The following is a 16,063-nucleotide window of genomic DNA, read 5'->3' as shown; positions in this document are numbered from 1 at the left end:
TCTAAAAATTATAATTATAAGCTATCCAAAATCAAGTACAAGAATAGAACATTTTCCCATGTATTTATACACAAGAACTTTCCTTCTGTAAGTACAAGAAAGGGATGCGTATCGTGTCTCTGTTTTCCTGCAAAATTTCTGCAGATCTCCAATTATACACATCTGCCTGCAAGCAGGTGGCTGTATTCAAGGGGAAAAAGATACCTATTTCAGCCATACTTCATACATTTCATGTCCATTCTATTTCTTTTCTGAAGTAATATACAAAATCACTCTGTGTAATACCAGCACCAAGAGCCACAGTTTGACCAGGCATTGATTACTTGCAAAGATTTTTCATCATCTGTAGTTAAGCCTCATTTCTGAGTTAGTATATTGAACTTTGTAGCTAAAATCTTTCTCCTTTCTAGCCTCATTCCAGCAGCAAATGTCCTCAGAAGGGAAGAATGTTACAAGTCGCATCAAAAGTTTAACAAATGATTCATTACTGTACGAAAAATAGCGTGATTTAAGTTTGCCAGTGAAGTTCATTGTATTCACAGAATACAATGCAAAAATATTCTTCAGTGCAAACCAAATCCTTTTTTGATAACAGTCCATTGCAAGTTCTTGGACATCACTAAAGCTAATTAAAAGCAGGTGAATTCTTCTCATGTAGTATACCAGCCAACTGAATGAAATGTAGATAACTTGTAGTAATTCTTGGAGAACATTTTTTTTCCCCCCATGGACCTTACTGGAATGCTACGATTCTCTAAAGCTCTGATTCTGAACAGACAAAGAATCGTATTTAACAATAATACCCATATTACTTTGTTTATAAAACCTGAATTTTAGTTGGCACTGTAGAGAAGGCCCTGAAGGAAACTTAATTTTTGAAACCTGATCTCTGTGTGAAAGTCGCTGTGAAAGTCTGGTATAAAGATTTGAAAGGTTTCATTTAGGAACTTAAATCTACAAAGTTAAGTTCTATGATTTATATTTTAGTTTAGTTTAGTGTAGTTTTTTTTTTTTTTTTTTAATTGTGGTGTCTCTAATGTTTTGCAAGACTCGGTTTATCTTTCAGAAAAGTAAAAGTGACTAAATGAGAGTTATATTGCAGAACATGAGCTGGATTTACTGTGTTCTGTTTATGAACTAAATGTTTGGCTCAGTCTTGGGATTTATTACTAGTTAGATAGTTATCTTTAGTTTCTAAGAGTTTGTTTTATGTGGGTTAATGATAATGGTTTCTGTCTACATGCTTAGTGCCATACAGAAGGAGATCCAGAGGCAGAGAGTGGGAGACCACGTGCTGCTGAGTTGTGATGCATTTTCCTGGGGTTGCCAGGAAAGTTCAGGCTGCCTTCTTTTTCTGGGCAGAATAAATAGAAGGTTGGAAAAACAAATTGGCACTGTGAAATTTTTTCAAAAACAAAACTACTTGTATCTAAGCCAGATGAGAGTTCTGAAGTACATGTATCTTTACAAATCAGGCTATGCAGAACAGTCCAAATATAACTTATATCTAATGTCATTGTAATAGACCTCAAAGTTGGTCTTTCTGTAACACAGCATGTAACCAAATGACCCAACATGAAATGGAATTTATGATGTTAGTCTTTCTAAGCCCAGCCAATTTTGATTTTGGGACTTCATTTTTTCTTAACACAAGTTCTGTGCAGTCTCAGAAGGTTAATAAAAGAACAGAATAAAATAATAGAACACTTCATACATCTACATTTCCTAGTTTAGATATTCAGAACTTTAAAAAATATTCTAGTTTAGCCACCAGCTGAGCCCCTTATAGGTTCAGAAAATCTGATGAGGCAAATTGAAACAGTTTGCGGTCTTTCATCAGGTCACTGATTAAATTTATTGCTAAGATGTTAGTGAAGAGTTGATAGAGAAATATTTAATGACATACACAGGATTTTTAAACTGAGAATTTGAAGGAAGATCTTGTGAAAAGTGAAGTTTCTTAGTTGATGGCAATAGCTCTATGAATGTTGGTGCATATATAATATGTATATTAAATATCCAGTGATCCAATGTATATTATATATATATATATATATATATATATAATTTCTGTCACAAACATAGGCTTCTATGTGCTTTCAGATGCCTGGGTGTATTGATCATGATTGATCCCAAATTGCCACTTGCAGGTTATACTGACTGGTTCTGGGTGAGAAGTGATGCTGCTGCACAAGTGTATTCTGTAGCAACATAGTGTAATAGCATACAGATCTGAGCTGCTCAGTTCTCTGACAGTGGGCCAACAAATGCCTTCAAAATATTTACACATGTTTATTGATTAATTTTAGCAATAACTTGCAAAAATCTCCAGATCTTATAATAGCATTAAAGGTTTTTAATTGTCTTATAAAGTAATTTTCTGTTTCACTATGTGTCAGTGTTATGTGTTGTCTTCTGCACCTAAACTTGAGATTTTACGTAATAGGTGTATGCTGAGGCAAAGCAGTTACTGTTCATACACAATGGGAAATGTGGAGAGCAAGACAAGTTACAATAGTCTCGTGTAACAGACTGTTGTGAAACTTAACAAAAGTAAAAATTCAATTCACAAAAAAAGGCGTAAAACTACTTTTGAAAAGTGTTTTATTTCTATCTTTATTGCAAGTTATATTTCTTATTTTGAAGTGGAATTTTTGTGAGCTAAAGGAATATAATCTGTTGTAAATGTTACTTTAAAGGACTCATTTCTCAAGCAGTTGGAATGAGACTTTTTTACAGAGACAAACATTCTGCACATTGCATAATCACTAGATCTGTTTAAAAAACCAATTTCTTGAGCTTGTAAGACAAGTTGCATTTCTTTTGTATGTTGGAAGGTTTTTAAGTTGTAGCTTCTTCAGAGTGAGTGCATGTTCATATTCTATTGCCTCTGAAACAGCTGGGAAAGTACACTGTTGAAAAATCACTAAACCAGAAAGACCTGCTTGTGACATCCACGAAAGTTTAACATGAAGAGGAAGAATAGTCAACTTTTTTAATAGCTTGCATGCAGGACCAGTTTGCGTGTGTACTTGGAGGTGGTCACTGATAGGCCAGACATGGCTTTATGACTGAATTTCTACTATGCAGAGGTTGCAACAGGAAAACGTTATTGGACTAGTCTGTTTTGGGGGTAAAGGGGTGGGCTTTTTGTTTGTCACCACTGTAGAAAGTTGAATGTTTTGTATCTATCAGCCATCATTCTTCTGTACATCCCTGCTATAGCAGCCACTGTAAAGTGACTGTATTGTCCTCTAATCCACTGGAATAGTTTTTAACATGCCCTTTGTTTTATCAGCATTTTCGCTGACTGGGAAGCCTAACAAGTACCTTTACCTGTGGTAATTTGGAATCTGCTAGTGCAGTCTGGGCATTTATTATATTACAATTTTCAAGTTGAAGCCAAAATTCATTTGTTGACATAATTCTTGAATGTGCTTTTATTTAATAAAGAAGAAACTATATACTGAGATTAAATTGTAATCTTTATTTACTGTGATGATTAGAAAATGCAAATGAAGCAGAGAATTTGGTGATTAGTATTTTACAGAGGAGTAATTTACTATAATTACATGTTTTTAACCAGTGGGATTATCATGTTCTGTTAACCAGATTCTTTCCTGACTTCTTGTAGGATTCTGAGTAACAACAAGATCTTATGGTTGAAGAATGGCTCTTTCTTTGGACTGAGATCCCTGGAGAGACTGTGAGTAACTGATCAGCCTTGTTCCACCTTCAATTAAAAAGTCTGTGTATTTAAAATATAAAACCAAACATCAGATAATGAAGTTGAGATGTTCTGAACTGTATCGCATAGTAGAGTTTCTGGGCAGTCATCAAGTTAAGAAACAGCATGAAAATGAGTGAACGGGGATGGATGTGGAAAATACAGGAAAGCACTGCCATCAATTTGGAACTAAAATAAACATCCAGTCAAAGACTTGTACTACACTGTGTACACTATCACAGTGAAGACTGGTATATGTAATGGTAACGCTAATATACCTGACATGTAGTTTAGGTTATTTAACTCATTGGTCTCCAATACTTCCATTTTAATACTATTCTGATTTTAATTCTATTCTATATTTTAATTATATACTAAAGAAATTGGACAGCATTTATCACTGTAGCAGACAATGACATTGTTAAAGCTCCATGGCCAATATTTGAAGTGGGGGAGTTCAGGAGCATCTAATGCATTAGAGGAGGAAATATTTGCAAAGTTCAATAGAATAAATAGGCAGTATCAGCTATACTGCAATAACACTGCTGTCTGCATATATAGGTCACTTATTTGAGAATAATCATATGAGCAAGTCTAAAAGGCTGTTTTTTGTATCTATATAAAACTTATTTTGCCAGTGGATCTGAAATGAGTAATTACATCATTCATATCTTACAATATCTCCTGCAGTTTAAGCTAAATTATGTTTATATTGCTTTGTGATAATGCCTTCAATATGTAGGGCTGTTGCTGTAAAGGAGTTGCTACATTCATGAAGGCATGAAAATATATGAATGCATGAATGTATTCTACATTGAATGAATGTTACCATATGTAAAAAAATGCATATTAAAATCAACTTTAGCTAATATTTTACTATTTATGTGTAAGACATGCTTCTGTTTATGATTGTGTAATAAGGTGGGTAAGTATATGGTACTGAGATATTTGAAAAATATAAATGCAATTTAAAAACAAACAATGGATTTCAAGGTCTGGAACAATCTCTAAGGCACCTTGAAGGGTTAGGATAAAGCTAACTCTGAACAGTTATGAAAAGGAATCCTACTTTTTCTCTGCATTTAGTTAATATTGGCAGCAGTACAAGGTATGGAATGAAGAATAGTTGTGTATTATTTACTTACTGGTTTAATCTTGGGTATAACAATGATATGAGGTTTATAAAGAAGTTTGCAAATATTTTAGACAAAGCAATTTAGCATAGGAGATAGGATTACAAATTTATCACAAGAAGGGAAATTAGTACATTAAATTCTGATGTACTGCATGTAAATCTTCAGTGTTTAGAAATAGAAGGAAACATTTCCTCTGGGTTTCTTTTTAAGATTTAATTTACACTGGGGAACGAGCGCATACTTTAACAACTAGTTGTCTAGTTAGAGAAATTCTTCAGACTGAAAAGATATGGCAAACAGTATTGAGAACAGTGAGAAAACAAAAAAATGCCTCACGGGTGTAGCCTGAGGTATCATCACCATCTAAACCTTCTTAATTTTATTGTTTTGAGTTTTCACAACATTATAGATAAAATGAGTGACTATAATCTGTTCTGCAAGTAATGCTGTTTGGCCATGGCACTAATACAGAATCTGTAAGTGGTCCTTGAAGCAAAGACTAGAATTCAGGCAATGACGGTCTCATCAGATTCAGATGCTCTGTTTCTTGTTGTCTGGTCCCATACACTTATTTTCAATGTATGTGAAGTCTGAGTTTCAGTTGGGGGGGTTTACAACAGCTGGAATTGTCTACCAGGAGGTGAGTGTGAATGAACAACATATGGATGAGTGCACTTAACCCTTGGACAAAGGTTTCCCTAGCTTTGCTCCATCATCATGGAGCATGAAAATTTACCAATAAGAACTTTTGTTTCTTTTCTGAAAGGAAGTGTAGAGAATCCTATAAAGTACAGTAGCAGGAGAATGCAGCTTCCTTTAAGATAACGATAAGTTTACAACATCAGGTGCTTAGCATGCAGGATTACTCATTTAATTTGGCTTTGCACTCCTTGTGGTCCCATTGAGAATGAAAAATTAGTAATGTGTATGCGTTAGAGGCAAGAATCATGTGTGTCTGTAATTCTTTTATGGTTACCATGAGTTCATGAGCCAGAAGAGCGTTAGCTTACATAGAAAGTGAAATCATTCATTGTCAGGCTTGAAAGTTTCAGAGGAGAAGAAAAATTTCAGGTGGAACTGAGTGACTTGTAAATTCTGTCACTTTACTCTCTTGGAATGCTGAAAAGCTCTTTTTTGAGGAAGGAAGCTTGAAGCCGTACTCCAATATGCTAGTGCCACGTTTCTCCTTACTTTGTTTTTCAATGCATGTCACAACAGGAATTAGATTACATATGTGTGAATCCTCCCAAGTTCTAGTGATTTCTCAACAGCACGTTACATTTCTCAACAGCATGTTACATTGGACTCTTCATTAGGGACTGTAGTGATAGGACAAGGGGTAATGGGTTAAAACTTAAACAGGGGAAGTTTAGTTTGGATATAAGGAGGAAATTCTTTCCTGCTAGGGTGGTGAGACACTGGAATAGGTTGCCCAGGGAGGTTGTGAATGCTCCATCCCTGGCAGTGTTCAAAGCCAGGTTGGACGAGGCCTTGGCTAATACGGTTTAGAGCGAGGTGTCCCTGCCCATGGCAGGGGGGTTGGAACTAGATGAACTTAAGGTCCTTTCCAACCCTAACTATTCTATGATTCTATGATTCTACTTGGAATTTTCTGAAGTGGGTACATGACATTTCTGTTTCTTTCTTTCACAACCAAATATACTTTTTCATTAAGATTATAGTAGCATAATTACTTTTGAGACTGTGTTCCCTGTGGCTGAAACTCTTAAATGAATTCAGAAGCTACTGGGAGGGTAACAGGAAATAAAAATAAACATACACAAACAGACCGTGACTGCATAAGCAGTGTTTCCTTGGGAAATCAGGATGGAAGAGCATTAAGCAAGATTACACATATTTTTCACAGTTGACCCAGAAGGAAAGCATGCAAGACACTAATGATTTGACAGTGACTGTTTTACAGAAAATTGCTGTTATGTTTTCACAGTATTCCTAGACATGTTTCTATTTGCAGTATTCCTAGACATGTTTCTAGATAAAGGAAAATAATACTGAAGTGTTTGTAAGAATTTAGCATAGAATGTTTTTTTAATTTTTTTTAGCTGTATAAATTAGTCTTACTTAATCACCTGTCACTTAAATTGTGTGTACTTTTATTAAATGTTGCTGTATTGTAAAGTTCCCAAATGTGTGGCAGTGCCATGCAGTCACATGTTGTCCTCAGTTATTATTAGATAAGATTGCATAAAAGATACTTTCAGTAGGTTTTAGTATGACATTCTGCAACTATATATTGTGCTGTGCAATTGAAGTAATAACACATTAACTTGAGGGAATGAAAGGGCTGGAAAAACAACCACAACAAATTAGGCCATAGAAAAAACATGTTAAACAGCTGGTATAAAAGTATGGTATTTAGATGTTCTTTAGCAAAACTCAAGTGATGAAAGGGTAAAATATAAAGGGTTTACATTTTGATATACCAATGTGCTTCTTTAAACATACAATTTGCATTCTCTAAATTGCCAGTCACTTAGTTTCTTTCCTGCCTATATTTTTGAAATGTGCCTGCACACACATGAAGAAACAGAGAAGTTTTTCCTAGGCACTGTGAAGGATTGTAAATATGCTTCAGGGAGTTGTTAAACAATTTTATTTTCAACACATATGTATGCTATCTTTAAAGTTAGGAATATCACAAATTAGATTTAGAATTATGAATTCTTTTTTTATATTGTTGTAAAAATAAAAAAAAATCTAGTTATTATAAACTAAGAACATTTCAGAATGACAGTTAGGATCCAATTGTACAGTTTCCAACTAAGGAGTGTGCCCCAAACATCATGCATTAGCAAAAAATGGATTGGTAATCTTGGAGACCTCAATGACTGTGTTAATTCATTTCAAATGCCGTGTTTAGTAAAAATCTGTGGTGTTACTCAGAGAAAGGGCAATTTTAAAACCTATTTCTTAGAGCTCTTTGATGTGTGAGTAATTACAACATGATTGAAACTCTTCCATTCTATCTAGTTTGGAAAAAATATGGAGAAAGAAAAATCAGTGCAGGCTCCTTTCAAGTATCTGAAGTTTTCCTGACATTTTTTCTTGTATTTAAAATCCCACATGGATTTAGTGAATTCTCTAGACCTAGTTGGTAATGAGGACGAACGAGTTCTTCTTTGAAATTCACCCCAAATGTTCTCAAAGAAAAAGGATACAAATGCTCCAACCAGTATTTTAACTTGTCTAGTAATATGTCCAGGAGTCCTGGGGAGATGTAAACAAATTTTCCTATAATATTTCTTGTTACTCTGAAATCGTTTACAAAAACCTTTTTATGCTTCATTACTATTGAGGATATTCCAGTAGGTGATGATGGGTGGGAATAGTTATGGAAAATGATTTTTCTCTTGGAGCAACACTTTGTGCACATACTCTAAATTAGACTGAAAATTCATATTCTTCTTGATGCTTGTTGAACTTTGAGTTACCCTTTTGGTTTCAGTGCCAGATTAAGAGATTGTTCTTCTAATTACAATGATGTTGGTGTTATCATGAAGCAGGATAGTTCTCTTTGCCACTTGTAGATGCAACTAATGTAGCTCACACGGTTTTGGTCGATGTTAAGTATGATTGGCTGCAATATATTTGTACTAAGGCAATTATAAATATTGAGTTCAAAAAGGAAAGCTCTGAAAATTCACGAATTACTGAAGTTAAGGTCCGTGTTCTTCCAGAGCTACATCTACTGCAAATAACAATTTTGAAGAGTTAAAGCTGCTCAGGAAACAGAGCTTTACAAGTACAGGAAGGGGCAAAAAAGCGCTATGAATATATGTCATGTAGCATACAGATCAGAAAGAGGGAAGAAAATATTTACCCATATAATAATTATTTTTAAGCTAAAATTAGAATAACTGTTTGTGAAATGAATGTTTTTTGCGGCTTATCCTGAAGCATGAACAGAACCGATTTCTGCCATGAAAATTAGTGTTAAGCTGATAAACTGGACTGTGTTTTTCAGAGTTTAATGTGTACAGATGCTTAGCCATCCCATATTTTTTTTGTTGACCATGAATGCCATGGTCAGATACTGAAAGACATTTTTGTCTAGGTTTATACCATATCCCTGGGTTAGGACCAGATTTCTTACGAATCCTAGGGCTCTTTTTGCGTCCACCATGGCCAGTCTTCCTTTGGGGTGATAACAGCTTGGATGCTCAGGGATTTTGCATCCCTCTGGTGCTTGGTCATCTGCCATTATGGTAATTTTGGTCATGTCACTCAATAACACCTATATTATGTTTATTCTGATGCAGCCAGAAGAGAGAGACATCCAATTAAATGAATGTCTTTAAATGTCTAACTTACCTATCAATGAAGTTTATAACATTTAAATGAATTATTGCTAAATAACTAAATGCATGTCAGAAGAAGTGGTGGGTTGGTTTTTTTTTTCCGTAAAATCCATTTAGTTTCATAAAATCTGATTTCTATAAACCCATTTTAATACCTTGCAGTTTCAATGACATGGATTGGTGAGATAGATTGGTGTAAATCTGGTATCAGACTGAAAGGAGATACAAAACCAATCCATCTAGCACTAGAATATCTTCAGTTCCTCACTTTGAAGATTTCTTTTTTTAGCCATTATCGATTCCTCATTAACATTTAAAACATTTGAGTTATTTTGTAAATAACGCAAATATACAGATTTCACAGTATCACAGTATGTTAGAGATTGGAAGGGACCTCAAAAGATCATCTAGTCCAATCCCCCTGACGGAGCAGGAACACCTAGATAAGGTTACACAGGAATGTGTCCAGGTGGGTTTTGAATGTCTCCAGAGAAGGAGACTCCACAACCTCCCTGGGCAGCCTGTTCCAGTGTTCTGTCACCCTCGCTGAGAAGAAGTTTCTTCTCAAGTTTAAGTGGAACCTCTTGTGTTCCAGTTTGTACCCATTGCCCCTTGTCCCATCATTGTTTGCCACTGAGAAGAGCCTGGCTCCATCCTCGTGACACTCCCCCTTTATATATTTATATACACTAATAAGGTCACCCCTCAATCTCCTCTTCTCCAAACTATAGAGACCCAGCTCCCTCAGTCTTTCCTCATAGGGGAGATGCTCCACTCCCTTAATCATCTTAGTTGCCCTGCGCTGGACTCTCTCCAGCAGGTCCCTATCCTTCTTAAACTGAGGGGCCCAGAACTGGACACAATCAATATTTATTTATTTATTTATTTATTGCAAATAAAATGTAATGTAATGAAAAGTTGCCCCTTTCACCTTACTTAGCTAAAATTATCTTATAGTGGGTAATTTTCAACTAACTGTTAAAGTTGGAAAGCTTTACGGCTTGACAGTATTTATTTATTGACAGATTTCTTTTGTCATTATTCGATCCTGGAAGTTGGCATCCAACTAAAAGTACTTTTTAGCTAGTATGTCTTTTACTTAAAGGAATTAATCCTTATTTAAAAAGGTGTTTGCGTAAATGGGGTATTATATGCATGCTGTAGCAAATGTGTAACAGTCAAGTAACAGAATACATATTGATGTTAAACAAAAGAGTCTTTTGAAACAAAAACATCTTTGGAAAGAAGAGGCTTTATTTGGGACAAGTGATTGAAAATCAGGAACTCTCTTCTTTTTAATTTTGCCATAAATTTTCTTTTTTAATGGGTAAAAGTCAGGTGTAGCTGTCCCATTGAATGTTTTGGTTTTGTTTTTTTTCTTCTCTGAGCAATATTACATTAGAAATATGCCAAGCAAGAGTGAATGTAATGAACCAAATCCTGACCTAGGAATTCGAGTTCCAGAATTGATATTCCCCTTCTCCTAGTACTTCCATCACAACCAATAAGCGCATGTGTATTTTCTGGGTTCAGTGTTCTAAGTATAAAATGAAAGAGATCCATGGATACCTTGATTACTGTAGCTTGATGAAAATACATGCCTGGTTACATAAGCACTAAGAGGCAACAGCAGACGTGAAGGATCCTTTGAAAACATGAAACAGAAAACTGGACTTTGAAAAACCGCTATTGGTCCTCATGTAGACGTAAAGGAGTGCAAGGTGAAATGCGGTTCAAAGTAGCTATCATTTGGCTACAGGCAGTATTTTAATGAATTGCACAGTATGGCACTGCCACACAGTTGGGAACTTTACAATACAGCAATTCTAATCTGCATTGCTGCATAGAAATTTTGAGAAACCATGGAAAGGGAAACAGAGGCAGGATCAATGTCACAAGTCATACTGGGCAAACAATGAAAAATTAGCTTTTCATTTTAGTTCTGGAGTCTTCCATGTAGCTCTAGATTACATCATATGACTAACAACATTTCTCATTTAGTAACTGAATTGGGCATTTTTTTGGTGCCACTCCCCCCACCCAACCTAAACCCAAACAAGAAAATCCTCCCAAATTCTCCAAACTCCAGAACCACACTCCCAGTGTGCAGTAGCAAAGAAAGATTTAGCATTATATCAGGAATTATAAAACTCCTGTTAGTGTGATTGTCAGAGTCAAAGGAGATAAAAAATAAAAGGAAAATTACATTACCTTCTTTTGACTAGGCACTTGCACTATAAGTCTTGCAAGCATGCAGTAACTTTCAAAGCATTTGTAATGTAGTGTGACAGAAAGATAATGTATTTTTTTCCTGCAGTAATTTGTTATTAACCAGTACGAAATCACAATGCTGGCTATTAGACATCATATGCTTTATATTTTAGAGGATGAGACAACGGGAAAATACCCTCTATATTTACTTTGTAGAGCTGTTATGCCATAACGTGCACAAAAAAACCCAAAACCAAGCCCCAAAACCACGCCAAGAAGCAGTAATTCTAATAAGAGAGGATGTTTCTTTTTGGATATTACAGCACTGTTTATAAACAGCAGCAATTAATTCTGAACAATGTGTTATTAAAATCAGTTGCATAGTTTCAGTGCAGGGGTCCGGAATCAAGTTTCTTTCCCATCTCTTCTTTCTACCTTAAAGCTTGTCTTTTGTTTGTCTCCTAAACTGCCACATTAATTTCTCTGGTTCTTGTGGTATTTTTTTCCCTCTGATAGAAACAACATGGGCTACCAGGCCATGTGTCTTTCCTTTAATTCTACGCTTCATAATGAGACGTAAGACTTGCCAGCCCTGCATTCCCTCGCAGGCGATGCTCATTGGCATGACGGGTGTTTATGCCATTCTGAATGTGCTGCTGGGTTTACATTCCTTCAGTTTTGGTGTGAAAATATGGTTTCAGCTTGGGCATGAAGTTGCCAGCTGCTGGTATGTATGTGGTGTAGTACCGATAATTAAGACGATAGCAGTTTGTCAGGTTACATTGCTGTACTTTTGAGTATAGCAATTTTTTTTTTCCTGAAAAAACAGATTAATGTTGGAAATGCTAGCATGGCAAAATAAATGTTGTGTGGGGACACAGCAGTTTCAGGAACATCTTTGTCATAGATGTCAGTATTTAATTTCAAGTGGTTTGTGTTCGCATATCTTTTTGAAATCGTAAAGCTGATTTACACCATGTAGGGCCGATGCAAGCTGCATATCTTTTCTGTAAAGAAATGGCAGACTGATTGGAGAAGTAGGAAAAATAGGAATGTGGTTTAACAGCTGTTTGATAAAGTCACAGAGCAGCATGCTGGGAATCCAAGCTGATAAAAATTAGTGTTAGTTGATCAATAATGGCTAATCTTGCAAAGTGAGCTGGGAGGTGAATTGATAGCAGAGTTCTTAAGTATTTTTTGGTTTTTCAGCTGTGGGCTATTGATTGAATGTTTCAAACTCTAGAAAATATTATAGTACATCTTGTATTCATATGTAATGTGGTCGTTAGCATGTTTACTGTCTGTTGCCTCCTCTGGTAGTATATGTACATGAAATGTGAGACACATCAAGTTCTGAATAGAAACATTTCAACATCATGGTGTTGTTGGGTGAAAGTCAGTATCAGAAGAAAAGCTCCCAACTCCATCCTTCCCTTCCAAAGAGCTTTCTAGACCCTACTGATACCTGGTTGGTTGGTTATTTTTTGTGTCTTTATCTTTGACTGGATATCAGTTCAGAGACTTTTCTCATTTGCATGCTTACACCAGATGATCTTAAGGGCCTTTCCAACCCTAACTATTCTATGATTCTATGTAAGCTATTCTCTTCCAAAAATTCTTGTTCATAGACTAGCCCGTGAGGTCTCTGGTGAAAACATGCTATTGCTCATTCATATTATGCTAGTACATAAATCCTCCAAGGATACCCAATGACCCTGGGAGATTGTTGCCCATCCAAATTCTGTGGATGCCTGCAGAAAGCATAGCTTGTTCTCTGACACTTGCATTTTGTCAATAATCTCTGAGAACGCAAAAAAAAAAAAAAAGGAAGAAATAGAAAGAAGGGCTGTGTTTTATGCCAGTTTAATTTAAAGAAAAGAAAAATCCCCAAAATGAATTGTCTGAAGTAGTTAGGAAAGCTGATGTAGTATAACAGCTGCGGGCAGTTTTTCTCCCCACTTCTTAATATAGACAGAATTGATTAGTTGGGTGTAGTGTAGTGCTGCATGTGTCAAGTAGGTACAAAATGGTTGTTCTCACGAGAAAATTGCATGCAGACTTAGCACATGATAAGCTGTCTTGTGTTAACACAAATTGCCTCGTTCTTGAAATGGAAAGTGACTGGGGGAGCTGTAGAGGATGTTTGTGTAGTCTGAACTATGCACATATTCTGTGGAAAAGAAAGAATTACAAAATTCCTCTATGCTCTACTTTAGAAAGTGTTCTGCTGGGGAAGTACAGGGAGAAACTTTGTGCTGGAATACAAATAGTTATTTTTATATGCTTGTGAACTTGAAAGAATAAAACAAAAATTGATTGCTGATAGTGAACTTTATCTTGTAGAAATGAGCATTTTAAGTTAAAAAGAAGCCACTTGAGTTAGCATAATGCAAGAAACTTGCTGAAGAACAAACAAAATGTTTTTATCATGCCTTTATAACCCAGAAAAGTGCCAGGGGGACATCTTGAATCTCTTAAAATCAATAAATTTCTGACTATGAAGAAATAGGAAAGATGTTAAATCAGGAAAAAATACTTTAGTTGCAGGTACATGAATACCCCAAATTTATTAAAAGCCATACCCTCTCAACTGTGACTTTAACACGTTTGTTATGTTGCTATAATTAATGTCTAATGAAAGAAACTTTTACAGCTAATATGTGTTCCCCAGACACATAGTGCATTTGTTATTTTCACCAAGTGTTCTTTCTGTATTTTTTAAATGTTCAATATTCACATTTGTTTCTTAATGCAAAATAAGTTAATACTTTTTTAAAGACCTTAAAGACATGCTTTTCAGCAGAAATGGGAGTTTAAAGTACATTGTGTTCAGAACAAAACAGTGTTTTCTGTACTGTGTCAGCAGCTAAGTTGAGAATTTGATAGCTTTTTTCCCCTTTGTACAATTAATTGCTTTTAGGTATTTCTGAGAAGTGCAAGTGCCTCGCAAGGGACAATTCTCCCATTTGAGTGAAGTTTGAGTACTGCATTAAGCTTTCCTACTGTACAGTTATGTGAACTTACAAAAATATTTAGGAATGTAAGACCAGAATGGGTTTCAGGCAGGCTGAGTTTCCAGGGATAAAAAGAAAATTTGTTCAACTCTCCCTCTCATCATGTACACCATAAGCTAGCCACTCCATTAATTGCTTTCCAGCACTCTATTACGAACACTGAAACTTCAGTTCAAAATAATGCCCCTAAAAATTATAATGTGTCAGAAGAGAAGAAGTTGCAATGTGTCACAGTGGGTTTTATAAACATTTTCCTTTTACATGTCTCTGCCACTGTAACCGATAAATCCCTATCAGTCTAAATGTGACAGTTTCTTTGACCATGAGTAAGCCAGTACGGGATAGCAACACCGAACACCTGAAAAGTTTTTGGTACCAGGCCAGTGCAGGTTGCCAGTGTAAACTATGCAACGCTCCTGCTCTTTGCCTTTTTCACTGAAAAGGGAGGAGTGGGGGCAGCTCCCAAAACTGTGTTCACCATCAAGCAAGAAATAAAAAAATATTGCTGGTTCTTGCAGATGCCCGGAGAGGGCTTAGCTGTGAATATGCAAAATTTCACGTCATAAACTGCAGTTTCTAACTTTAGTAAACCTCGTCCAGGCATAAACCCCTTTCTGTGACAGTTTCAAACTGTATTTTAAACAAGCAATTTGGAGGCTGCTTCAAATCTCTGTTTCTTTAATAGCTTAACTTTTTTTTTTTTTTTTTAATTCTACTTTTTCTGATCTGGGATCTAAATGTACTCATAGCCTATTTTTATCCATATGATCTTATAGTACTGTTGTCCTTTAACTTAAACTAACCCCTTTCTCTTTGTAGGGTTCAGCATTTATAAACAGTGGTGTAATACTCACTTTCCTAGTCTAAGCAAACAAAAATTATGATAATCTCTTAATGATATCATGAAAATAATGATGAAATGTATATATCCTTTATAAAAGTATTTATGGGCATAAAGCCTGAAATGTATCTAGAAGTAAGATTGTTATCTGCAAAGATTTATTTTGTATGCAGTGACACTGTACTCTACAAATGGATTTGAATCCAGTTTATTGAATACTCAGACAAATACAGTTTCAGCATAGTTTAACATTCAGAAGTGATGTTGATGTTGTAAAACTCTTACACAGCTGAATAGAAAAAAGAGCCCTCTGGAGCATCTACATGCAGTAAATATCCTTGGGAAATTCACTGGGACTTTAGGACTTAGGAAGCTTGCATAAAGCTGCTTTCTCCGTCTTGTGTAACAGGGCAGTACAGACCAAATTGTCACTTAGACAAGCTCAGTGAAACTTTAAATCTTCCTGCTGATGAAATTGAAATGATTCTTCCTTTTCTTCCTAATTTTATTATTGGGTGTGTGTGGGAGGTTCTTTTCTTTTTGCCTCGTCTAGAACTGAGAATTCAGTAAATTGATTTTTTTTTTCTTTTTTAATGATTATTTTTATTCAAGCTGTCACCTGCACAGAGATAGAGGGTAAAATACAGACCTTCTGTTACAAGCCTTCTTTCCCATTTTCCTTGCATTCAGGTGTATCAGTAGTGGTCTGTGGTGTTTGTAATTTATTTGTGTAAATCAAATTAAACGCCTTTTCTTCAGACTAAACAAGACATTTCACTTATTTTTTTCCTATTGACTATGTTATTGCACAGCAG

The 16,063-nt window shown here is 35.5% G+C and overlaps 1 protein-coding gene across 1 annotated transcript in view; it reads left to right on the top strand.

The window, feature by feature from the left end:
- The window catches only part of LOC133222752 (adhesion G protein-coupled receptor A2-like), a 158,897-nt gene that overhangs the window by 43,955 nt on the left and 98,879 nt on the right, over positions 1-16,063 (top strand). Inside the window, exon 2 of the mRNA XM_061372780.1 lies at positions 3,635-3,706. Coding sequence (XP_061228764.1) covers positions 3,635-3,706 — 72 coding nt within the window. The remainder of the gene's footprint in view (positions 1-3,634; positions 3,707-16,063) is intronic.

The sequence above is a fragment of the Neopsephotus bourkii genome, unplaced genomic scaffold (assembly GCF_033783945.1).
Source record: "Neopsephotus bourkii isolate Nb327-2 ecotype Australia unplaced genomic scaffold, CSIRO-AGI_Nbou_v1 NB_1615, whole genome shotgun sequence".
NCBI lineage: Eukaryota > Metazoa > Chordata > Aves > Psittaciformes > Psittacidae > Neopsephotus > Neopsephotus bourkii.
Note: the sequence above shows the minus strand (reverse complement) of the source record. Positions and strands in the feature narration are given on the sequence as shown.